The 26,496-nt window shown below is 41.1% G+C and overlaps 1 protein-coding gene across 4 annotated transcripts in view; it reads left to right on the top strand.

Annotated features, from left to right (window-relative positions):
* The window catches only part of RYR2 (ryanodine receptor 2), a 760,386-nt gene that overhangs the window by 323,766 nt on the left and 410,124 nt on the right, over positions 1-26,496 (top strand). For all 4 annotated transcript variants that reach the window (XM_086679587.1, XM_086679586.1, XM_086679585.1 and 1 more), the window contains 2 exons: positions 2,725-2,824; positions 3,537-3,633. In XM_086679587.1, coding sequence (XP_086535713.1) covers positions 2,725-2,824; positions 3,537-3,633 — 197 coding nt within the window. The remainder of the gene's footprint in view (positions 1-2,724; positions 2,825-3,536; positions 3,634-26,496) is intronic.

The raw sequence follows: 26,496 nt of genomic DNA, 5'->3' as shown, positions 1-26,496 counted from the left end.
TCGGATGCTTAACTACTGAGCCACCCAGGTGCCCCTCGCAGCACCTTATTTTTTTTTTTAATTTTTTTTTAATGTTTATTTATTTTTGACGGGGGGTGGGGGGTGCGCATGAGCGGGGGCGGGGGCAGAGAGAGAGAGAGAGACATAGAATCTGAAGTAGGTTCCTGGCTCTGAGCTGTCAGCACAGAGCCCGACACGGGGCTCAAACCCACAGACCATGAGATCATGACCTTAGCTGAAGTCGGATGCTTAACCAACTGAGCCACCCAGTGCCCCCAGCAGCTCCTTATTGTCTGAAGCATAAGGTGCTCCCATGTTCTGGTACCTGTTTATCTGCTGATCCATATCTCACTGTATTACTAAGTATATGGTCTCAGCCCCCAACATGGAACTCTCTGCTGTATCCTGTGTTCCCATATGTCTGTCCCTTTGGTTACCCCCCTTCTCTGTGTCATAATATTCCCCTTATCAGAGCCTCTTAGAGGAACAAAGAGGTCCAGGCCACTTCCATTTATGAGGTTTCTGGCATATTAAAAATGAAAACCTCCAAACTGGCTTACAAAATGTAAATTGTTTCATAAAAAATGTTGGCATGTTTTAAATATTTACTTTAGCACATTAACCTTCCTAATATACATACCCAAATCCGATGTATGTACAAAGTTACTCGGAGACAGCATCTCTAAACACAGAAATGTGAGGCCCAGACTAAGCAGTCCTACTGGCCCCTCATGCTCTCATCCCATGTGGAATGTGCAAGTCCCTTCTCTCTTGTGCAAGTGCTGTCTGTCCTCAAGGCTCAGTGCAGCGAGCTCTGTTCTGGTTACGTTGGCCAAGGTGCTGTCTCATTTCAATTCCTGGACCGCTTCAATTACAGTTCATGTAACATTGAAACATATATTTATTTTACCTTAAAGTATTACCTCAAAATATGCACGTACTTTACCTTCCCTTCCATGTTACAAGTGTACTTAGGGTACAGCATGTGACCTACTGATATTTAACACAGTGCTTGATACGTAGCGTATTCAGTGAAACGTGATGTGTTGACAGATGACGATAATTTATCATCATATGGTATGAGCTTTCACTTCAAATAAAGATATAGGCATTGGTATTTTGAGTCATCTTCTCATGGTTTGCTAAATCCACATGGATGTGTGTGTGTGTGTGTGTGTGTGTGTGTGTGTGTGTGTGTGCTGTTACTTTGACTCAGGTCATTGAAATGGGAATATTCATAGAATAACTTCAGATTTTTTTGTTTGTTTGATGCTACTTTGATTTTAAAGGTTTGGGTGACTTCTTCACATTCTTGCTTAGTGAACAATGCTGCTCGATATGAGGTATACAGTTGTGAACCTGTGTCTAATAGCTTATGAGATGGGGAAAGAAAATACACAGAACAGTTACATCACTGTGACTGCTCTGAAGGAAAATATGGCTTCCTTAGTTATGGAAGCAGAGCATGTACGAATTTATCTGTAAGTAGTTAAAGGAGTCTCATATTGGGGAAGAAATTCAGTAACGAATGTCCACTGGGATTTGGTGTCCAAAGGACAGGCTGAGGTGACAAGGTTGTAAAAAGGCGGATGGTGAGCCAAGACGAGAAGATCAGAGCAAGTTATTGCTAAGTATGATGCATCGACAGGGAAACTTTGAATCTTATTGATTCGAAAGATTATTGATAAGATGACCACCTAAGTGTCAAATGTCAAAATTTTCTTTGATTTTGTTCCCAAGAGAAAGATAGTGACTTACCTGCTTTTGCCGGTGACTTGAGAGTATGTTTAGGATATTCAATGCCCCGTGGAGCACGGGAACGCCCCGTGACTGCTTCGTGATTGTTCTTCATTTAACGAAGAGGGTCAGATTTCTGGGGAAAATCTGGTACAATTAAAGACCTTAAAAGCTTAGGCTGTCATCAACACTGGAAAAGTGTTGCAGAAACATTACAGGAATATTGGTGATGTTTACCCGAAATGACTCTAAGGAAAAAGTGGTTGTTCTATGTGTATTTGAAATTCTAGAATCAGCCAAGTAGTGATCAGTAAAATGAGCAAGGTTACCCATAATTTTGTTTTTCTTTACTAATTATTTGAAAACTCATATATTATGACTCTTCAATGGGAAATATGATATTATTTTAGTACATTTCTGTTTTTAAGAAGGAAAATCTGAAATTTGTAGTATCTGAATTTTGGAGGAAATGGAAGGTGCTGGTTACCTACCTATTAGGAAATATTGCCACTTACTGGCTGTCATATCAAATTGCAGATAAAAGTTCTCCAAGGACCCTGTGAAAGTCCCTTAGAATTTACCTCTTTCACCGTCCAAAAACTGTCACCGTGTGATATGTAGAAAAACTAATTATAATTTCAATGGTGAGTGACCGCTCTCTGTCAAGTTTCGTCCATCAGCGAACTGCAAAGCAAAATGGTCTGTTTTAATGCATAAATTGATTTTAGTAGTTTTGTGTGTGTGTTTCTGATTAGCGGCTTCTGTGAGTCACTCTTAGAATGAAGCTCAAAAATACCTAAAGTCAAATAGGAGCTCTCACTTTTTTTTTTTCCTACTACTCTCTTAATGCCTGAGTGACAGGATCGAAATAGATGTTCTCAGTGGACATTCCCAAGTCGGCAGTGTTAAGTTCGAGCTGCCAGAAGCGCTTACGTCATAAGACTTTCGAAAAGCCTGAAGAGATGCCCTCTTTTGCCTCTCCCACAGCATTTGTCTTACGGCAATGGCAGCTTACACGTGGATGCTGCTTTCCAGCAGACTCTCTGGAGCGTGGCCCCAATCAGCTCAGGAAGTGAAGCCGCCCAAGGTAAAAAAACAAAACAAAACAAACAAAAAAAAACAACAAAAAACTCCACTTCAATTAGAGGGCTTGTCCTTGATCCATGGTTGACAGTCATCCCTGGAATTGTGATAATGAGCAGATTGTTAATCAGGGCATTTTGTGTCAAAATATTCTGGAATGCAGATACGTGACATTTAAGGATCTTGTTTCGATTGCTATTTAAAAGTGAAGTTTGTGTTAAGATTGATTTTCTTTTTTTTGTGCTGCCACCTTTCGCTTATTTGTGTGTGCTGTATGTGCTCGCTCCCTAGATGTTGTTTTCTCCAGTGTTTTGGCCTCAGAGTATTGTTCAGTGAGGCTAATAGGGAGGCTTCTCACCTTCCAGGGTTGGGGGACTTAGAGCCAGACCATGGCAGTGTTTATGCGTCAGGTTAATCTCTGCATCTGTTCTGATCATCCTCTTTTACATAGGTTCAGATCTGAGCCTCTCCATGTTTGTATGCGGAACGGAGGCTTTTCTGGGATCGAGGTCATGTTCTCTAGCAGGAGCATCATGGACAGTGGGACTTGGGAACCCTGCGCTCAGAGGCGGCAGGCAGATTTTGGCTAGATACTTAAGCCTCACTGAACTTCTGTTTCTCTGTCTGTGCAAATAGAAGATTGGACCAGATGATCTGCCTGGCTATCGGCATCTGACCACGACAGTTCAAATGTGCCTGAATTTCAATCCTTACAGGGTATCTAATTGGTGGTGACGTCCTCAGGTTGCTGCACGGACACATGGATGAATGCCTCACTGTCCCTTCGGGAGAACACGGTGAAGAGCAGCGGAGGTTGGTACCAAGCCTGGTGTATCTGAATCTTGCCTTGATGCAATTTTTATTTTTTTAATTTATTATTTTAAAAAGTTTTTTTTTTAATATTTATTTATTTTTGAGAGACAGAGTGAGACAGAACACAAGCAAGGAAGGGGCAAAGAGATGGGACATAGAATCTGAAGCAGGTTCTAGACTCTGAGCTGTCAGCACAGAGCCTGATGGGGGGCTTGAACTTACAAACCATGATATCATGACCTGAGCTGAAGTTGGACGCTCAACCGACTGAGCCGCCCAGGCGCCCCCTTGTACAGTTTTCAAATTAAGACCATTCGCTTAATAGAAAATGGGCCACTAACACTCCTCTGTCCACTGAAGCAATCCATGTGTTGGCCTCTATAGAAGTTTTTCTCTTATGTTTTATTTTTTATTAGCTTTTGATAGAATTGCTGAAAATTTTGATATAAATAAAACATGGTCAGAAGTATGGACTAAAATACACTGAGTGGGAGGAGTGAACACATTAAACTACTTAAAACTTCATTACATGTTCCTTACTTTTGATTTCTTTCTGGCATGTTTAGTCTCAAATTCAGTTTTAAAGTCAGAGTTCTCAAATTGCACAAAAGTTTGGGACCTTTTCCTATTACCTCCCACTTACTGACATACATGATAAAATTGACCACTCTCCCTAATATTTTATGTGATTATAACACCTCTCTGATGGTAATATTTGTTGGTACTGGGCTGAGACTGAAGTCCTCTGGGGAGTCACTGGGGAAAGTGCATAAATAATCCAAAACCATAGAATATTTAGGATGGTTTGAATGTCGTGCTTTGCTTTATGAATTAATGGATCCATAGTGAGTTGAACACACATATATGAGAGTACTATGAGAGAAGACGTTGTGTGGATGGTTTATTATGTGTTTTTAAGTCTTTGAGTGGACATTTCTCATAATATGAACCTATATAGTGAGGCAACTATTATTTAATACATGTTCAGTTTTGTAACTTTGATATAGAGAACATTTAGAAAGTTAATACTCACTTTTTTTTTTTTTTTTTAGTTTATTTATTGGGAAAGAGAGAGAGGGGTGGGGAGGGAGAGAGAGCAAGTTGGGGAGGGGCAGAGAGAAAGAGAATCCCAAGCAGGCTGCCAAAGCTACACAGGGCTCGATCCCACCATCCACAAGATCATGACCTGAGCCGAAATCGAGAGTCAGATGCTCGGCCAACTGAGGCACCCAGGCACCCTGAAAGTTAATACTCATTTAACTAGCTGTTTAGCCTTGGGAAAAGTCACTTTGAGGCCTCGGTTGTAGTTGTACCTCTCTTACCAGGAAGACCTGGCTTATGGTGAAGAGTGGCATGCACAGCCTGGAAAATTCCCTAAATGAAAAATGCCACTGGTAGTAGGTTGGGAAGAAGATGTTGATGGTGCTGATAGGGTTTGTCTACAAGATGAGAGGGAGTTCAAAAGGCACTTGGTTTGAGGAATTAATTCCAAACAGAAGAAAACACAGAAGACTCAAAGGGATGTAGAGTGTTGTGGAAATAGCCGCTCTTCCAGAGTGACCGGGAGCAGGATGGAATCGGAGGTACAGACCAGACAAGAGAGAGCAGTGTGGTCAGCTTTTGAAGGATCCTTGGTACCATTACCATGGGCTCACTTTTACTCTGAGGTAGGTAGGAAGGAGCGTGGGGTGGGGGTGAAACGGTCAGGTCTCTTGTAAAGGAATAGTAGGTCTTAACGGGCAGGAGGAGGTTGGGTCACCAATGAGGAGAGTCCAAATCAGGGAAACCAGGAGAAGGCTGTTGTAGGCACTCGTGCAAGAGGAAGGGAGAAACTTTACCTGGAGGGTGGCCATCAGAATGGAGAGCTCTATCTGGAACAGAGACATTTTAGGTCACGTTGACTGGTTTAGAGATAAACCAGTGTGGAGCATGAGGGAGTGTATCTGATCCAGGGTGTCCTGCTGTTTCTGGCTTGAGTAAAGAGAGATGGTGCTAAAGATTATTAGGAGACATTCAGTTTTCATAGTAAGGCTTGAGTAAAGTTTGGATACTGGTAACTACAGAGGGTCCGTGGGACATTAAGCAGGAAGTTGGACTTTTTGAGTCATTTACTTAGAGCTTGACCTGGATGTAAAGTCCAAGTGCCCAGAGGATAGTTGAAGGAATGAGGGTCCTACATAGGGCAGAGCTGGAATTAGGGGGATGTGTTGATCAGTTTGGGGCATTGCTTTAAAAAGGCCGCAAAGCCTTGGAATAGGCCTCTCCTCCAGAGAGGAGGCCAAGGGTGGTATCCCAGAGCATGCTGACATTTGGGATGTGGACAAGCAAAGAAGAGTCTGCATGGTAGCCAGGTAGAGAACCAGGGAGGTTAGTCATGGAAGCCAAGGGAAGATTGGGGGGCAGGTGTGTTAAATGCGGTGATATGTTTATATAAACTTAGGAGCAAAAAGAGGTCCTGTCTTAGTCATTGGGGAATTTATTCTCTGATTTGTTAAAGGAAGCCCTTAGAGCAAGTGATGCTTCTTAGAGCCCTTCTATTGTTTCTACGGACACGAGAGCTTGGTAGTTAAGGCTCTGGAGCTACGCACACCTGGGTTTGGGCCTCACCTCTGCCGCTTCCTAATTGGGTGACTTGTGCAGGTGACTTAATCTCTTTAAGAATTGCTTTTCTCCACTGTGAAATGCAGCTTAAGTATGAGCTGGGAAGATTCAGTGGGACAACGCGTGGAAAATACTTGATGCGCAGTAGGAGATCAGCAGATTTCGCTGTCGTTGTCATCATTATTTAGATGGAAGAGCAGGATTTAGTCAGATATGGGAGAATCTGAGGGACCCTGGGCATGTGGATGAAAGCTTAGTAGAGCACAGGCTTTGGAGGAAGCGAGGCTAAACTATATCGAGGAAAATCCTCTGTTCTTTGAATTGAATGGAGTAGGTGTGGGTTGAGGAAGGACTCCTGATTCTTGCTAAGGTTCAGAAGCCAGAAATGGATGAGCATAGTTTTTGTTTGGATAGTGGAATATTTTCATCCTCCGAGGAGAATATTCAGTGGCAGAGAGACCCCAGAGTTCCTCAGCTAAGCTCACTGGCAATGACTACAGTTCTCCAGTTCTCCTGGACACTGGAGAACCTGTAGGTTAAACAGGTGTGTGTTTGTGTTTTATTTAAGTTTATTTATTTATTTGAGAGAGACTGAGACAGCACAATGGGGGAGGGGCAGAGAGAGGGAGACAGAATCCGAAGCAGGCTCCAGGCCCCGAGCCGTCAGCACAGAGCCCGACGCGGGGCTCGAACTCACAGACCACGAGATCATGACCCGAGCCGAAGTCGGCCGCTCAACGGACTGAGCCACCCACGCGCCCCTAAATAGGTGTTTTCTTGAACGGGGCATTTATAGGGTGGGTTTTCTACTGATTGTGTAGGTAGCTGGTTATTACTGCAGGGAAACCTAGCGGGCATTTCAAAGATATTTTATTATTGTTCTGGATCTGCTGTCCCATTGCATACATGTTGATATCTGTCCTTTCTCATATCATTCTTGAGTTAATGTTGTTAATGTCTGTGTCAGATTACTCTCAATATGTATTCAGTTCAGCAAATCACTGCTCTTTCTAGGGAGTGATGTCAGTAAGAACACATCCGTTTGTGCCCTGTGCACAGTATGTTTATGTGGGTGAAATTAGATTTAAAGAGATGTCAGATCATGGCTTGAGGGAGAAAATGAGTCAGAAATAGGCAGCAGCAACGTAAGGGGTGTTGCTTAAGGAAGGATAGTTAGACTTGTCTTGATGAAATAGTGAGATTGGGCGTTTAGTTGCATGTCACAAGAAAAATGATTTCTTAAATTTTACATTCGCACTGCACTCAAGTCTTGTTACTCTCAATGTGTCGAAATGTCTTTATCCCCCTTTGTTCTGACCTGGAGTCATTTCAGTCTCTTCAGTGGCTCAGGGGGCGGGGGGCAGAGGGCAACTCAGTCTGGAGGCAGTAGCTCTTTAATTGATTTGAATCTCTACTGGGGGAGAAACGCATCATGATAACCGAAGAATATATATTTTGATTCGTTTAAAAAAAAAGAAGTGGAAATAATTTGATTTTTGGGCAGCCACTTGAAACCTGGAGGAATTCTAGGGAAATATGTGAAAGAATTCTTTTACCTCACAGCTCTGTGCCATACTTGTGATCTGCTTACGCTCAGTACTCGCGTCACGTTGTGAAAGTCAAAGAACTAAGGTCAAACCAGATTTGTCATAAGAAGTGGAAGTAAGGAGATGGCCAGAAGCGACATTTACTTTCGAGTAATTTAGGAACATGTCGGTCATCAGTGCCTTGTTCCCGAATGGATACGTCGTCCTGCCTGTGCCCCAATCCGTTGACGGTTGTTGAATAGACACAGCTATAATTATAGCAATTGAACATGCAGTTTGGGGATGGGTTCTGTAATACCAGAGACCAATGGAGTTACCTTTAGTTTCCTCTTCACATTTAGACTTGTATGTGGAAGTAATTACCTAGGCATTCTCATGAGGGTATTAATAAAAACTCTTAGAACGAAGAGCAGACAGTGGCCCATACAGTTAAGTGGAACTGAATGGGGGAATGAGCTCCTACTCAAGCTAAACTAAATTCATAGTTTTCTTCATTCTTCTTGCTCATCTTATGTTTATGGATTGAATTCTGACATTACTCATGAAATATAGCATCACGATAGTTTTATTTTAAATTTCTTTAAAAAAGATTGTTTTATGTTTATTTTTTGAGAGAGAGAGAGAGAGAGAGAGAGAGAGAGAGAGTGTGTGTGTGTGTGTGTGTGTGTGTGTGTGTGTGAAGGGCAGGGAGAGAGGGAGACATAGAACCCGAAGCAGGCTCCAGGTTCCAAGCTGTCAGTACAGAGCCTGACGCAGGGCTTGAACTCACGAACCCTGAGATCATAACCTGAGCCCAAGTTGGAGGCTTAACCGACTGAGCCACCTAAGTGCCCCTTAAATTTCTTGAGATTTTTCCAGGAAGACCCTGTGGTTCTAAAGTCACAGGTATGCGAGTTGTCTAAATAACAGTAAAAATATAATCTATAGAGGTTGTGAGCATTTGGGTCAAAGGGGGATACTTTGAGTATCAGCTTTAAATTGTAATTTTTTTAGTTCTGACCCAAACTCTTTAGATAGTGAGAATGTATTAAGGAGAGACGGGGATTTTTCAGAGCAATATCGTGTTTTAATTATTTACTTAAAAATAAGCTTTCATTCTGGAAGCTTGAAATCTGATTACCGGTTTTCATTTTGAGCATGACATATTTTACATGGGGAGTATTTTCTGCCCTAGATTCTATCACTGGATTGCATCCTATTCAGTCCATTTTTATGTGAAGCGTAATAAAATATCAGCAAAGGCATTTCCTTCATGTGCACATACACTTACTTATGCATGAAATACGCACTATCTGAATTAAGTATGCCATACTTTTAAGTTAGTGAATTTTAGAATTTTCTTTGAGTTTTATTTACTTTGAGAGAGAGAGAGAGAGAGCATGAGCACAGGAGAGGCAGAGAGAGGGAGAGAGAGAGTCCCGAGTAGGCGCCACGCTGTCCTTGCAGAGCCCGACATGGGGCTCTGACTCCTAGACCATGAGATCATGACCTGAGCTGAAATCAGGAGTCAGACGCTGACTGAGCCACCCACGTGCTTAAGTTAGTGAATTTTAAAGTGGAAAAATTGGGGGAATATTCTTGGGAATTATTATTTGGGATCTCTGACTTGGATACCGGTTATTAGAGGAACGTTTTTTGAAAAGCACCATTTGTATGTTAAAACCGGTTATGCTGTGTAGTTCATGGGTAGTTTTATTCATTCAGTAACAATTTGTGGAATGACTATCATGTTCTGGGTGCTGGGGTTATAGCAGTGTATAAAAAGATGCGATGTCTCTTTTCTCAAGGAGGTTACATTCTAGTGGGGATATGAGGCAACGAAACCATAAATGCACTTATTTCTAAATGCACCCACATATGCATACACCCACAGATAATATACAAGGTGATGAGAAGGGCTTTGGAGAAAAATAAAGGAGACGAAGGAGTGGAGAGGGTTTGTGTTTGTGTGTGTGTTCGAGGGAGGGAGAGAGGGAAGAAGAGCGGGAGAGAAGGAGAGAGGGAGAGAGCGGGAGGGAGAGCTTGATCCGCAGAGAGAGGTGGCTCTGTTTCTGTTTTATCAGGCATTACTGTTGCGTATGCTTGCTCTGTCTTCCTACTTGCCAGTGGAGGACAATTAAGTTATTGTTTCTGACAGTATCTGGAAATAAATGCTGCATTTGCTTTCCAGCATGTGACTCAGCAGGCAAAAGCTGTGCCATATGTATGCATGACAATATTTTTTGCCTCCTTGCCCCTTTTATGATATTTTGGTGATTTAATGAGCTTTAGTTGTAAATAATTGATAAGAAGTGAGATGGGTTTGATACCATGAATTAAGTGTCTCGCAGTCTGGTTTGGAAAGAGATGCATGGTTTATGTCTGTGTACGCAATCGGATGACTAATATCCTTGCCGGGTTTGTACGCCCTCGGTCACCACCTCGGAGGAAGCTTATAAAGCTGCCTTCTGTGCTCCTAAATGTTCAAAGAGATAAAGTTATCTGATGAGGGCTTCTCAGGCACCTGTTCCCCTTCACGACCCGTATGTACCTTTGCAGCCTGGCGATGGGAGCTGGATGGCTTTGCTAAGCAGTTTTGATGAAAGAGTAAACACATATCGGGAGAGCTATTTTCTCTTCTGTGCCTCTTCTCCCTTGAGAGAGGTTCACTCTTTTCCCCAAATTTAAACTCCCTGCAGACTGCAGACAGCACAGGGCCTTATTTCAGCCTGCCCTCATTTAGCAGCCTGACTCGGTCTATAACCCACATGCTCAAGGAATGACGGGGCTAGAATGCACTATTTGAAAAAATATAGGTCTTGAAGGCAAAAGATTAAAAATATTCACAGGAATTGAAACGAATGGATTTCAGGAAAAATTAACAACAACAACAACAATAATTGAAGTGTTCTATACACTTAAAGTTAAGTGAATTAAAAAAGAGACAATAGAATTTAAAAAATCAACATTAAAAAAGAAATATCCTCGGGGGCGCCTGGGTGGCGCAGTCGGTTAAGGTCCGACTTCAGCCAGGTCACGATCTCGAGGTCCGTGAGTTCGAGCCCCGCATCAGGCTCTGGGCTGATGGCTCAGAGCCTGGAGCCTGTTTCCGATTCTGTGTCTCCCTCTCTCTCTGCCCCTCCCCCGTTCATGCTCTGTCTCTCTCTGTCCCAAAAATAAATAAACGTTGAAGAAAAAAAAAAAAAAAAAAAAAAAAAAAGAAATATCCTCAGGGGTGCCTGGGTGACTCAGTGGGTTAAGCATCTGACTTTGGCTCAGGTCATGAGTTCGAGCCCTGCATCGGGCTCTGTGCTGACAGCTCAGAGCCTGGAGCCTGCTTCAGATTCTGTGTCTCCCTCTCTCTCTGCCCCTCCTCTGCTCATGCTGTCTCAAAAATAAATTAAACAAAACATTAAAAAAATACTCCAGTTAAAGAAATTGTGGCTTATATACACAATGGAGAACTACATGGCAATGAGAAAGAACAAAATATGGCCCTTTGTAGCAACGTGGATGGAACTGGAGAGTGTGATGCTAAGTGAAATAAGCCGTACAGAGAAAGACAGATACCGCATGTTTTCACTCTTATGTGGATCCTGAGAAACTTAACAGAAACCCATGGAGGAGGGGAAGAAAAAAAAAAAAGAGGTTAGAGTGGAAGAGAGCCAAAGCATAAGAGACTCTTAAAAACTGAGAACAAACTGAAGGTTGATGGGGGGGTGGGAGGGAGGGGAGGGTGGGTGATGGGTATTGAGGAGGGCACCTTTTGGGATGAGCACTGGGTGTTGTATGGAAACCAATTTGATGATAAATTTCATATACTGAAAAAATAAAAAAAAAAATAAAAAAATACTCCAGTTATTTTCTCGATGAAATTCAAGACGATTTTTCACTTGGCCCTGTTTTGTTTCTTCACTTAATCTGAATGTTAGCCGTATCTTTCAAGAAAAAAAAGAAAGAAGGAAAGAAAGGAAAGCTTCTTCTCCTTTTTCACTTCCACATGACTTTGTGGTTGTATTTTGGGTGGAGTGAAAGGTAAGAGCAGCGACATATTTTTGCTGTTTTCCTGCTCTAGTCCTATTTACATGCTTCTCTATAGTATCTATACTGTTTTTAATTCGCGGTGATTCATGTGCATTTATACTGATGTATCCTCTCAAAACATCCCTGTTTTCTCTTGGACAGCAACTTGAATAGACATATCGTCACAGACTCAGCCCCTAAGTGGAGACGCAATGTTACTCTCAACACCGGGTAGACGTGTACTTCCTGAGGTCACTGTTGCTGTATAAACACTTTTGATAGTTTGCTTTAGCACCTGCGGCCCAGGCAAACGCCCTCATAGGCATGGAGGAGACTGCAGCCAACGCCCAAATTCTACTGTGAAAAATGCGTAAACTCAAACACTTAGGATTTTATTCTGAAATCACCTTTTAATCCTGGGCCTGCTTTTCAGTCCCTTCCACTCAATGCCTTGAATGCTTATTGAGGGACTTGTATGTTGTTGGCATTTGAATGAGAGCCAGCCTGTGTCTTTAAGGAATTCACTGTCTGGTGAGATCTCAATACTACATTCAGGAAGAAGTGAGTGTTAATCTGGGAAAGGCCAACACAGTCTTTTCAAAAATTGCATCTCTTACCATTCTGCCCTTGGAGGAAGGTTAGCAGTCTTCCTCAAGGAAGGAAGGAATCTCTCTCCATCTCTGATTTTGAAGCAATAAGCTTGTTAGCCTGTATGAGCTAGTCAAACATTCTTCTTCTCTTTCCACTAATCGGTTTGAATCTGCTATTTGGTATCAACTGTCAGTAGAAGCTCTGTGTGAGTAATTTTTTGGTGAACCTAATTATTTTGTAGAGGATTCACAGAAGAAGCCTCAGTCTCCAGGGTCTGGTAATACATTAACACAGCTGAACTTAATTTGGTTGAGGCCATGCTGGTGGTGGGACTGTCTTTAACTGCTACAAATAATGACGCTCGTCACATACTGCCATTTATTATCTTTATTGGCGATCAGTGTCTCCTATTGTTCATCTCTTCTATTTACTTTTCAGCCAGGGTAGCATCCTGCATTCTTGTACACCTTTTAGATAGTGCCATGTATGTGGGCATCTGCACACAAATGCTTATTCTTTTGCATTTGTGAAAGAAATAAATGGAGAAAAAACAAGTCGTGTGCTTTGGGTTGTTTAAGGAGAGCAGTGGGGTGCCTGCATTGACTCCCACTCTGGCTAACTCAGCAGGGTCAGAGGTCCCCCACTTGTGTTATTTTGGTGACTCTTGGAAGACTGTTACCTGCTTTGCTTTGGGGAGGGGAAGAAAAGGTGTCTTAACTAAACCATCTTACCAACCTGAGTGAGCAGAATACTGTTTCGGGGCCTGGGAGTCCCACATCCTTGGCTCAGTCTTCTCTACCGGAAGCACCTTGACTTCAAATCAGTCCATGGAAGGAGTCCCCGTTCTTGTAGCGGGCATCTGAGCCTTGAAAACCATGATTTTCAAAACATAATTGGGTGGTTGTGGGTATCTTTGACAATCTGGTGCACATTACAGATTCTTCCTGGAAAATTCACACACTTGCCAATGTGGAAAGATTTTGTCTGTGGGGTGATTTCTGTGATGTTGATTTTTTTTGAAGTATGTTCCCTTATTCTTCCCCACATAAGCAATCAGTGGTGCCTGTGTTTTTTTTTTCCCCCAAAGGGGGGTTTGTGACTTCCCAGAAAGCTTAAGCTTTGTACAAGGCACTTCCCTTTCTGACTTGTATTCCCTAAAGACTAAGTTCAAGGAAGTTGTTGTGCTTTAGTGTCTTAGAAGGGAGAGAGATTGTTTCTGATAGAAAAGAAAATGTGAAGGGACTTTTCAACTTAAAAGACATTTGGATGAAGCAAATGGATGCCCAAGGGGGAAAAATAATCATAATCATAATCATAATCATAAATAGCCTTGACCCAAACCTCACACTTGACACAAAAAAAGAACTCCAAGTGGATCAAAGACAGAAATGTAAGACATAAAACCATAAAACTTTCAGAAAAAATAGAAAAAAAATCTTGAGGATCATGAACTTTTAAAACTTAACATTGAAACCACAACTTCATGAAAAGAAAACATTGATAAACTGGACCTCATCGAAATGAGAAACTTTGTGTTTGTTCTATAAATGCCCATGTGGAGAAGATGAAAAGACACATTCTAGAGGGGCAGAAAATATTGGCAGGTCATAATTCCAATGAAGGACTAACATCTAAAAATACATAAAGAACTCTCAAAGCTTGGCAGTAAAAAACAAAAAAACAACAACAAAAAAACGTAATTAAAAAATGGGCAAAATACAAGAACTGCTATTTCACAAAGAGGGCATATAGATTGGAAGTAAGCTCATGAGAAAATGTATAGCTTCATTAGTCATCATGCTAAATGACTAATAATCATTAGGCATAATCAATATACAGATTGACCAAAACCAACAAAAATATTGATAGCCAAGTGCTGGTGAGGATGCAGAGAAACGGAATCACTCATAAATGGCTTGCAGAGTGGTACCCCTACTCTGGAAAACATTTTGACACTTGCTTTAAAAACTAAGCATACACTACCACGTGACCTAGCAATTTCACCCCTGGGAGTTTATCCCAAAGAAATGAAAACTGTATTCACATACACACACACACACACACACACACACACACGTGTGTATATATACATATACACATACACATATATATGTGTATATATATGTGTGTATGTATACATATATATATTTACATACAGTATTGTGTATACATGTAATATACAGAAATATTTACTGTAAAGTAGCTTTTTTGTAACAGCCCAAAACTGGAATCACCCCAAATGTCCTTCAGCTCATGAATTATTGAACCATCAGTGGTATACCCATAGCATAGAATATTAGCAATTAAGAGCAGCAACTTGGATGAATCTTCAGGCAGTTATGCTGAGTGAAAAATATCAATCCAAGCATCTTACATACTCTAAGATTCCATTTTTATAACATTTTTGAGATGTTAAAGTTTAGAAATGGAAGGGAGTGGTTGTCCAGAGTTAGGGAAGCGAGAGCAGGGAGAGAGAAGGAAGAGCATGTAGTTATAAAAGGGACTATGAGGAATCTTTGTGGCACAGGACCTTCCCACTGATGAGGATCAGGAACTAACACAAATGACAACTTGGTGTAGAATGTAATAAAAGCAGAACTGGATAAATATAAGATTGGGGATTGTATCAAAGCCAATATATATATGTTTAAAAAATTTTTAATGTTTATTTTTGAGAAAGAAAGAGACAGAGCGTGAGCTGGGGAGGGGGAGAAGAAGGAGACACAGAATCCGAAGCAGGCTCCAGGCTCCGAGCTGTCAGCACAGAGCCTGATGTGGGGCTCAAACTCACGAATGTTGAGATCATGAGATCATGAGCTGAAGTCAGATGCTTAACCAGTGGAGCCACCCCGACACCCCTCAAAGCCAATATTCTTGATGAGAGACTTCTATATTTTTAAAAAACATTGTTAGGAGAAACTAGACAAGTTCAAGAACAAAATGTTCAGAAATACTTTTCTCTATTCTTTCAATGGCATGTGAATCTACAGTTATCTTTTTTTTTTTTTATTTTTTTTCAACGTTTTTTATTTATTTTTGGGACAGAGAGAGACAGAGCATGAACGGGGGAGGGGCAGAGAGAGAGGGAGACACAGAATCGGAAACAGGCTCCAGGCTCCGAGCCATCAGCCCAGAGCCCGACGCGGGGCTCGAACTCACGGACCGCGAGATCGTGACCTGGCTGAAGTCGGACGCTTAACCGACTGCGCCATCCAGGCACCCCGAATCTACAGTTATCTTACAGCAAAGTTTTTTTCACCCATCCCCTCATCCATATCCCCTCTGGCAAGCACCAATTTGTTCTCTGTATTTAAGAGTCAGTCTTTGTGTGTGTGTGTGTTTGTCTGTCTCTCTTTTCTTTGTTCATTTGTTTTGTTTCTTAAAGTGTGTTTGTCTCTCTTTTCTGTGTTCATTTGTTTCTTAAAGTCTATACGAGTGAAATCATATGGTATTTGTTTTTCTCTGACTGACTTATTTCTCTTAGCATAAAACACTCTATCCATCACATGGTTAGAAATGACAAGATTTCTTTTTTAAGGTTGAGTAAGATTCCATTGTGTATATGTATCGCATCTTTATTCATTCATCTGTGGATGAACAATCACAGATGCTTCAGTGTCTTGGCTATCATAAATAATCCTGCAATAAACAGAGAGGTACATATATCATTTCAAATTATATTTTGGGTTTTTTTTTTTTTTGTAAATACCAAGTAGTGGAATTACTGGACCATATGATAATTTTATTTTTAACTTCTTGAGGCACCTTCATACTGTTTTCTACAGTTACTGAACCAGTTTGCACTTCCCCCAACATTGCACAAGGGTTCCTTTTACCCTGTATCCTCACCAACACTTGTCATTTCTTGTCTTTTTTGGTTCTAGCCCTTCTGACAGGTGTATGGTGATATGTGATTGTGGTCTTGGTTTGCATTCCCATGCTGATGAGTGATGTTGAGCATCTTTTCATGTGTCTGTTGGCCATTTGTATATTGTCTTCGGAAAAATATCTGTTTACTTCCTCTGCCTATTTTTTAATTGGATTGTTTGTGTTTTTTTGGTGTTGAGTTGTACAAGTTCTTTAAATATTTTAGATAGTAACCCCTTATCAGATATATCATTTGCAAATATCTTTTCCCATTTAGTAGGTTGCCTTTATCATCTTGTTGATGATTCCTTTCACCGTGTGAAAGGTTTTTATTTTGATATAGTCCCAATAGTTTAATTTTACTTTGGCTTCCCTTGCCTTAGGAGACATATCTAGAAAAATGTTTCTTTGGTTGATGTCAAAGAAATTACTGCCTATGTTTTCTTCTAGGATTTTGATGGTTTCAGGTCTTACATTTATGGTTTTTTAAAAATTTTTTTCAAGTTTATTTATTTATTTTGAGAGAGACAGAGACAGCATGAGTAGGGGAGGGGCAGAGAGAGAGGGAAAGGGAGAGACAGAATGTTAAGCAGGCTCCACACCATCAGTGCACAGCCCGATGTGGGGCTCGAACTCATGAAACCGTGAGATCATGATCTGAACTGAAACTGAGAGTCCGATGCTTAACTGACTGAGCCACCCAGGTGCCCCTTACATTTATGTCTTCATTCCGTTTTGAGTTTGCTTTTGTGTATGGTATAAGAAAGTGGTCTAGTTTCATTCTTCTGCATGTTGTTGTCCCATTTTCCCAGCAGCATTTGTTAAAGAGACTGTATTTTTCCCATTGGATATTCTTTTCTGCTTTGTCACAGATTAATTGACCATATTATTGCAGGTTCATTTCTGGGTTTTTTATTGTTTTGTTGATCGATGTGTTTGTTTTTGTGCCAGTACCATACTGTTTTGATTACTACAGCATTGTGATGTAACTTGAAATCTGGGATTGTGATACCTCCAGCTTTGTTCTTTTTCCAGATTGCTTTGGCTATTCAGGGTCGTTTGTGGTTCCATACAAATTTTAGGATGGTTTGTTCTTGTTCTGTGTTGGTGTTTTGATAGCGATTGCATTGAGTCTGTAGATTGCTTTGGGTAGTGTGGACATTTTAACATTATTTGTTCTCCTAGTCCATGAGCATGGAATATCTTTCCATTTGTCTGTGTCATCATAAATTGCTATCATCATTGTTTTATTGTTTTCAGAGTATAATTCTTTCACTCTTTTGGTCTTTTATTATTTTTGGTATGATTTAAAAAATTTTTTAATGTTTACTTACTTTTGAGAGAGAGGGAGACAGAGCACAAGTTGGGGGGCGGTGCAGAGAGAGAGAGAGGGAGACTCAGAATCTGAAACAGGCTCCAGACTCCGACCTGTCAGCACAGAGCCCGACACGGGGCTCCAACTCATGAACCGTGAGATTGTGACCTGAGCCAAAGTTGGAGGCTTAATCTACCGAGCCACCCAGATGCCCCTATTTTTGGTATAATTTAAATGGGATTGTTAATTTCTCTTTTTGTTTCTTTATTATTAGTGTATAGAAATGCAACATGGGGCGCCTCCATGGTTCACAGTCACTTAAGCGGCTGACTGTTGATTTCAGTTCAGGTCATGATTTCAGTCATGGGATGGAGCCCTGCTTCGGGCTTCTCAGTGAGCATGGAGCCTGCTTGGGGCTCTCTCTGCCTCTCCCCTTCTCCCCCTCTCCTCTGCGTACATGTGTGCTCTCTCTCTAAAATTAAAAAAAAAAAATGGAAAAAATGCAAAATATTTCTGTATGTCAATTTTGTATCCTGTGACTTCGTTGAATTCATTTATCAGTTCTAGTGGCTTTTTTTTTTTTTTTTTTTATGGAATCTTCGGTTTGCTGCATCGTGTCTTTTGAAAATAGTTCTACCTCTTTCTTACCAATTTGGATGCCTTTTATTTCTTTTTCTTGACTGATTGCTGCAGCTAAGACTTTCAGTACTATATCGAATAAAAATGATGAGAATGTGCATCCTTGTCTTGTTCTTCATCTAGGAGAAAAAGATCTTAGTTTTTCCCCATCAAGTATGATGTCAGCTGTGGGTTTTTTATGTATGGTCTTTATTATGTTGAGGTGTGTTTCCTCCATATCTACTTCATTGAGTTTTTATCGTGGATGTTGTACTTTGTTAGGTACTTTTTCTGCATCTGTTGTGGTGACCATATGGCTTTTATCCTTTCCCTTCTTAATGTGATGGATCATATTGATTGATTTGTAAATATTGAACCACCCTTGGCATTTTTGGATTAAATCCCACTTGTTCATGGTGAATGAATTTTTAAATGTGTTGTTGAATTTGACTTGCTACTATTTTGTTGATGATTTTTGCATCTATGTTCATCAGAGATATTGTTATCCTTTAGTTTTCTTCCTTTGTTTTTCTTTGTAGTGTCTTTGTCTGCATTTGGTAGGAGGGTAATGCTGACCTTTTAGAAGGAATTTGGAAGCTTTCCTTCCTATGCTATTTTTTTGGAATAGTTTGAGAAGAACAGATATCAACTCTCCTTTGAATGCTTGGTAGAAGTTACCTGTGAAGCAATCTGGTCCTAGACTTTTGTTGGTTTGGAGGTGTTTTTTTTATTTTTTGTTTTTTTAATTTTTTTTTAAGTTTATTTTGAGACAGAGAGAAGAAGTGAGCAGGGAAGAAGCAGACAGAGAGGGAGAAAGAGAATCTCAAGGAGACTCTGTGCTGACAGCACAGAGCGTGATGTGGGGCTTGAACTCACAAACCGTTAGATCATGACCTGAGCTGAAACCAAGACTTGGACGCTTAACTGATTGAACCACCCAGGTGCCCCAGTTCGGAGTTTTTTTAATTACTGATTTCAATTTTGTTGCTGATAATTGTGGTCTGTTCAAAATTTCTATTTGTTCCTAATTCAGTTTTGGAGGGTTGTAGGTTTCTAGGAATTTATCCACTTTTTCTAGGTTGTCCAGCTTGTTGTCTTACAGTTTTTTAATAATGTTTTCTTATAATCATTTGTATTTCTGTGGTGTTAGTTCAAAACAAATTTTGAAGACATCTGCAGAGACTGGGGAGGGAGTATTTTTACTGGGTTCCACTTTCAGGATGACCAGCCGTCTACTGCCTCATAGCTTTCTACTTCCCGTTTCATCTTAGCTTATAAGGAGATGGCAAGAAGTCAGAGGGGAATGGCTCTGGGTTTTTTTTTTTTTTCACTTTGGCAAAATGTCATGCCTCTCCAGTGAATAGAAATCAGTAGCCCTCAGACTGCAAGGGAGCATGTGTGTACAGGAGATCTAACAAGTGAACCGGTCTTACCCCATGTCTGAAATTGCTGCACCACTCTAGCAAGAATAATGAGCTCTTGAATTCCCCATTGGCCGGATGGACTCAAAGTTGAAAATAATTGTATTTTAAAGATAATTTTTAAAAGTGAAATTGGTAATAATAGTAGATAGGTTATTTCAAACCAAGGTCCTCCTGAGAAAAACTAAAAAAAGGTAAACCACCCCCTAAAATCTGTTTGAAGATAACTCAGAGCAAAAAAAAAAAAAAGCAGTCAAAATGTGAGGGCCAGTGTCCCAAAATACAAGGAGACCAGAGAACTGAGTTTATAGCATTTGGAGCAACCTCGTCTCTCCAGGGGGGTTCAGTGGCTGAGGAGCTGGGAAGAGGAACAGGGCTGTGGGAAGAATCAGAGTAGAGGAGGATGAAAGCCCCAAGGCCCTCCCCCCACCCCCGTCCCCCCCACCGAGGAGAGGCACTTTCAGAGGTATAGGTATAGCTTCCAGAGCTGTGCCCTTGAAGGTGAACCAGAAATAGACCAGCCCTCACAAGTATTCAAGACTCAGCCTCAAATAATATTAGTTGCTATTTGGATTAAGATGATGTGAGATTGCTGGTAACCCTGGATCATTTTACCTGCCACAAGGAAAAAAAGTACATCTTTCGGGAGAAAGTAACACACAGAACTCAAATGACCTCTATAATTTTACATAACGTCTGATAGTGAAAGTTAAACTAGCTCTTTTGGCTCCACCCCAGCTGGTAGACTACAGTGAATTTCTGGTAGTGACTACTCAGAGTTAGCAGGTCATACAAGTTAAGAGCTTAGTTCTCTACAAAACTACCCTTATCTCAGACTCTAGACACAAATTGGGGGTGGTATCCTCACATCACCCGTGCTTCTAACCAACTGGCTACAAATTTGAGGGTTCCCCTCAGCCAACTCCTTTAGATTCAGGAAATCAAGAAAATGCTATAATTATTATTGCATGATTTTTTTTTTTTTTTTTTTTTTTTACAATACCGGGATTCTCATCCCCTCTGAAGAATGAAGAAGTGGACACAGAATAAAATGAGCAGCAGGCAAATGTTTATTCGCGTATGAGATCAGAAAGTAAGAACAGTAGGAAAGCTCTCTTTACGTGGAGTGGGGGGGGGGGCATTCAAAAGTGAATGCTCGTGACTGCAGGCAAAGGTCTTTGTTTAATAAGGTTCTGGTTAGTCCCTTCCATTCCCCCTTGTTCCTTCTGAGGTTCTACCCTTATTGGCTAGGTACCTCTAAATGCCTAGTCATTCCCTTTTGATTGGCTCATTTCCATTGTATGAGGGGTGGTCTATGGCCATACTGTTCCTTGTGGGTCATATGTTTTATGAGGGACTGCTTATTTTTAATTAGGTCTCTTGTCAAATTCTTGAGGGAAACCTGAGAGGGGTGGGTGGTGTCTGTTGCATTTTTAGGAGGACCCTTACACCCAAGGGGGTTTGCTGTGGTCATGCTCCCAGCATTGTTCTAAAATATGCGTTTTTCCCCCAGGGATGTCAGGTCCTAACCTTTCCCTCTCTGCCTATTTTATCCTGTCTTTCCCTATCATATTATGATGCCAGTCTTATTGTAAAGCATACACATCATACCAGCCAGCTAAAGGGATGCGTAAGGTGAGGTCTGGGAGGGCCTGACTGCACAGCTGCTCTACCCTTTCTCTGTGGGTCAACATATCTAAAATTGATGTGTCCACTGTCCAGGAATCTCCACTAGGCTTTGGTTCCAAAGTGTTTTTATCAGGGTTTTATTATGTAGCAATGACTGATTAAATATTCGATGGCATGATTGAATTCAGTCTCCAGCACCTGTCACTCCCCACAGGGGTCAGGCTGGATTCATCCTCCAGCTCCTCGTCCTCTCATTGGTCTTTCCAGCATGGCCAACCCCCACAGTGAAGCTATTGAGGGGCTGCTATGAGTGCACTTGGTAGCCTAAATTGAGTTGTAATCCAAGGGGCTCATGAATAACAAAGCCACTTCTGTCACTTGGGAAATTCCAGGGGTTTAGGGTCTCTCTCCTAGGAACAGGGACATAGGTCAGCCAAATTCTTTGTTATATACAACACAGATGTATAAGATGGGAGTTGACCAAGGTGCGAGAGCAAACACACACTGTAGAAAAAGGCACACAGTTCATGGATACATAGATAATACAATGATCACAAATAGAATTTAAACTATTTACGGGCACCTGGGTGGCTCCGTTGGCTAAGTGTCCAACTTTGGCTAAGGTCATGATCTCACAGTTCGTGAATTCAAGCCTTGTGTCAGGCTCTGTGCTGACAGCTCAGACCCTGGAGCCTGCTTCAGATTCTGTCTTCCTCTCTCTCTGCCCCTCTTCTGCTTACACTCTGCCTCTCTCTTTCAAAAATAAAATAAACATTAAATATTTTAAAAAGTGAAATAAAATATTTATGATTATTATGACCTAAGAATTAAAAGAAAAGATGAAGAAATTTGGTAGAGAACTGAAAACTATAAAACGGGATCCTTTAAGCATTCTAAAAATGAAAATTAAAATAACTGATATTAGACACTCATAGATGGATTTAACATCAGCTTAGAAGTAGCTGAAAAGAGAATTAGTGAATTGGAAATCAGGTCAGAAGAATTCAGACTGAAACACTGATGGCTAAAAGACTAGGAAATATATAAGAGAATAAGAAATAGATAGGAAATAAAGAATGTTCTCTCATACATGTAATTGGAGTCCCAAAATAAAAGGGCATAAAAGGGAAGGGCAACAGGAGAAGGTGAGAGGGAGACAGAGGAAGAATAAGAGAGCTTACAAATACACAAATACACAGCACACAGGCAATATTTAATACAACTTGCTTAAGGATTCTCCACAACTGATTAGGTATATTAAGCCACGATTTTTTTAAATATATATTTTAAAAGTTTATTTTATTTTGAGAGAGAGAGAGAGGCGGAGAGAGGGGGGAGAGGAAGACTCTCAAACAGGCTCTGTACTGTCAGTGCAGAGGCTGATGTTGGGCTCAAACTCTAGAACCATGAGATCATGACTTGAGCTGAAACCAAGAGTTAGCCACTCAACTGGCTAAGCCACCCAGCCTCCCCTCAGCCACATGTTTAAGAAGGACTGTGAACCCTAAGTAAGACAGATAAAAAGTAAAAATACTTAGGACGACAAAAGTAAAACTGCTGGAAAGTAAACACAAATTGAAAAACTTTTTAAAAATGTAGAAAAAAGGTATAGTACCTTTAAAGTGACAACAGTAAGATTTACAGCTCACTTCATATAAGAAACATTCAGAGACATTGGATAGAAACGTAAAAGTGCTGAAAGAAAATGACTACCAGCCTGACAACCATTTTATCTAGTAAAATGGTGATTATTTTTTTAAAAAGACTGAGCGAAGGGAATTCATCTTGCCTTCGTGGGAAGACGTGGACTATTCGTCCACAGTCAAGGACATATTATTAAATGGTGTTCTTCAAGTAGAAGAAAATTATCTCAGAAATAATTTTGGAGATACAGAAAGGGAGAAAAAAAAGAGCAGAAGGAAGGCAAATATGAGGAAAACTTATAAAGACCATCAGTTAAGCAAAGTGTTGATGATGCCAGCTATATATAAATCTTGGATTTAAAAACTATAGTGAACAAAATTCATTGTAATAGTAGCACACAAGTCAGGAGAATAGAACTAAATGGCAATTCTCGTGTTGTCTGGGAAGTAGTAAAATTAGTAATTAAATAATTGTTTTTAAATTTTTTTTCACATTTTATTTATTTTTGAGAGAAATAGAGACAGAGCGCAAATGGGGGAGGGGCAGAGAGAGAAGGAGACACAGAATCCAAAGCAGGCTCCAGGCTCTAAGCTGTCAGCACAGAACCTGATGCCAGGCTCGAACCCATGAACTGTGACATCATGACCTGAGCCGAAGTCAGTTTCTTAACCAACTGAGCCACCCAGGCGCCCCATACTTAAATAATTTTTAATAAGCAAGAACACATATTGTAATCTTTATAGTAATCACGGGAAACATAGTAAAAGAATGTAAAATATTAAAGGGAAGCTAGAATGACAATAATGAAAAAATGTTTAACTCAAAAGAAAGGAGGAAAGTTTTGAAGGAGAGGACAAATAGAAGATTGAATTCTGAGGTGGCCCCTAAGATTCCTGCCCTCCCGCTGTACACACTCTGTAATATCCCCTCCGTTTTTGTGTGTGTGGTGGGACTATGAATGTGGTGGGCTTTACTCCCATGCTGAGGTTACATTGTATAAAAACCTGGAAAATGTGTTGCAAATATATTTTCTCAATGGGCTGACCTTGACTTAATTAAAGGGTGGATTTTCCTCGGTGGGCCTGACCTAATCAGGTGAGTCTTTAATGGAAGGGACTGAGCCCTGTTGAAGTCAGCGATTAAAAGTGTGAAAAAAAAAAATTCTCCTGTCAGCCTTGAACAAGTAAGCTGAGATATTGTGAGAGGGTTGATGGAGGGGGCCATGTGCCCAGGATGTAAGGGCAGCCTTTAGTTGTTGAAAGAGGTCCCCACTTGAGACCTGGCAAGAAACTGGACCTTGGTCATACAGCTGCGAGTAACGACTTTTACCAACCAACCACCAGGGAGCTTACCCTGAGGGGCGCCTGGCTGGCTCAGTTGGAGGAGCATGCAACTCTTGATCTCGGGGTTGTGAGTTTGAGCCCCACATTGGACATAGAGATTACTAAAAAAAATAAAATAAAATCTTGAGAGAGAGAGGGAGAGAGAGAGAGAGAGAGAGAGAGAGAGAGAGAGAGAGAATACCCTGAACTGCAGGCAAGAATACAGCTCCAGCCAACATTTTCGTTTCAGCCTGTGAGGCCCTGAGCTGGAAACCCAGCTATGCTTCCCCCAGACTTCCAGCCTGCAGACCACGGGATTGATAAATGCATATTGTTTTCAACTAGTAAGTCCGTGGTCAGTTGTTACACAATAATAGAAAACAAAGAATTCCTGGATGATATCATTTGAGGAATGAGGATCACGAAAGAAAAGAAAGACAAGCAGATATTGAAAATAATTATTCTTTTTGTAATTCAGATATAAGACAGCTGCATTGCTCATACTTCACTGATCAAACTCAAGTGTTTGGGGATGAGTCATGTGCTCTGAAGCCCTGAATTTATCTGTAATTACCTTGTGAAGAAGAAGAAGAATCACTCACAATGTAGATGTTAGTTCCAGACTTAGTAATGTGACTCAGGATTGGGGCACCCTGGTGGCTCAGTCTGTTAAGCATCTGACTTCGGCTCAGGTCATGATCTTGCAGTTTGTGAGTTCGAGCCCCGCATGGGGCTCTGTGCTGACAGCTCAGAGCCTGGAGCCTGCTTCCGATTCTGTGTCTCCCTCTCTCTCTGTCCCTCCCTCCCTCACGTACTGTCTTTCAAAAACAAGCAAGCGGTAACAAAAGTTAAATGAAAAAGAAATGTGATTCAAGATAGTTTGGATTTTCTCTCGATTCCTTATTTTGTTGTTTAATTTTATGTGTCAACTTGACTGGACCACAGAGTGCACAGATATTTGGTCACACATTATTCTGGGTGTTTCTGTGAGGGTTTTTGGGGATGAGTTTAATATTTTTTTTTAATTTTTTTAACGTTTATTTATTTTTGAGACAGGGAGAGACAGCTCATGAATGGGGGAGGGTCAGAGAGAGGGAGACACAGAATCTGAAACAGGCTCCAGGCTCTGAGCTGTCAGCACAGAGCCCGACGCAGGGCTTGAACTCACGGACCGTGAGATCATGACCTGAGCCGAGGTCGGCTGCTTAACCGACTGAGCCACCCAGGCGCCCCAAGTTTAATATTTAAGTTGATAGACTGAGTGAAGCAGAAAACTGAAATATCAGGTCTTCTTGGGCCTTGAACCTGGCACTCTTTGGAGTGGAACTATGCAGTTGGCTCTCCTCATTCTCAGCCCTTTGGACATGGACTAGAACTTATACCATACAGCTCTCCGGGGTCTCCAGCTACCAACTGTAGATCTCGGGGCTTGGCAGCTCGAGCCAACTCCTCATATAAAAATTCTTTCTATATAATTAGATATTTATAATATTCTATTTATTTTCATACTAATGGTTACTATATCACATTTATTTATTATGCATGTGTTATATATAAGCATAATATATATAAAAATAAGCCCTATGTATATATTAGGAGTTATCTATATCCTATTGGTTCTCTTTCTCTGAAGAACCCTAACACAGTGATGAAAATCTCCAGACCTCAGATTTCATCTAGCTGGCTCTCTCGGAGGTTAAAATTGCCAATAATGTGGGCAGGATCTTTTAGATCAGGCTTTGTAAACTATGGTGTGTGGGTCAAATCCAGCCCACTGCTGGAGTGCCCAGGTGACTCAGTTGAGAGTCCGACTCTTGATTTCAGCTCAGGTCATGATTTCATGGTTCGTGAGTTTGAGCCCCACATTGGGCTCTGCACTGACAGTACAGAGCCTACTTGGGAGTCTCTCTGTCTGTTCCTTCCCTGCTCTTTCTCTCAAAATAAATAAAACTGGAAAAAGAAAATCCAGCCCCTTGCCTGTTCTTCTAAATAAAATTTTAGTGGAACATAGACATGCACATTTTTTGACATATTACCCATACTGCTTTCAGAGTTAAGTAATATGAAAGAAATCTTAAGACCCATTTACCCCCAAGTATTTACAGTCTAGCCCTTTACAGAAAAGTTTGCCAGACCCTGTTCTAGAATTCCTTTTGATGGTGGAAGTGAACGTGTCAGATGGGCTGTCAGCCCCAGCAGTCCTGGAAATCCTGTGTGGAGAGCCGAAGTTAGGATGCCAGAGTGGGTGCCTTCAGAAGTAGATCTTTGCGGGGCGCCTGGGGGGCTCAGTCAGCTAAGCATCCGAC

Source organism: Puma concolor, chromosome D2 (genome assembly GCF_028749965.1).
Source record: "Puma concolor isolate L17-30 chromosome D2, mPumCon1.1.hap2, whole genome shotgun sequence".
Taxonomy (NCBI): Eukaryota; Metazoa; Chordata; class Mammalia; order Carnivora; family Felidae; genus Puma; species Puma concolor.
This window is presented reverse-complemented; position numbering and strand designations above follow the sequence as displayed.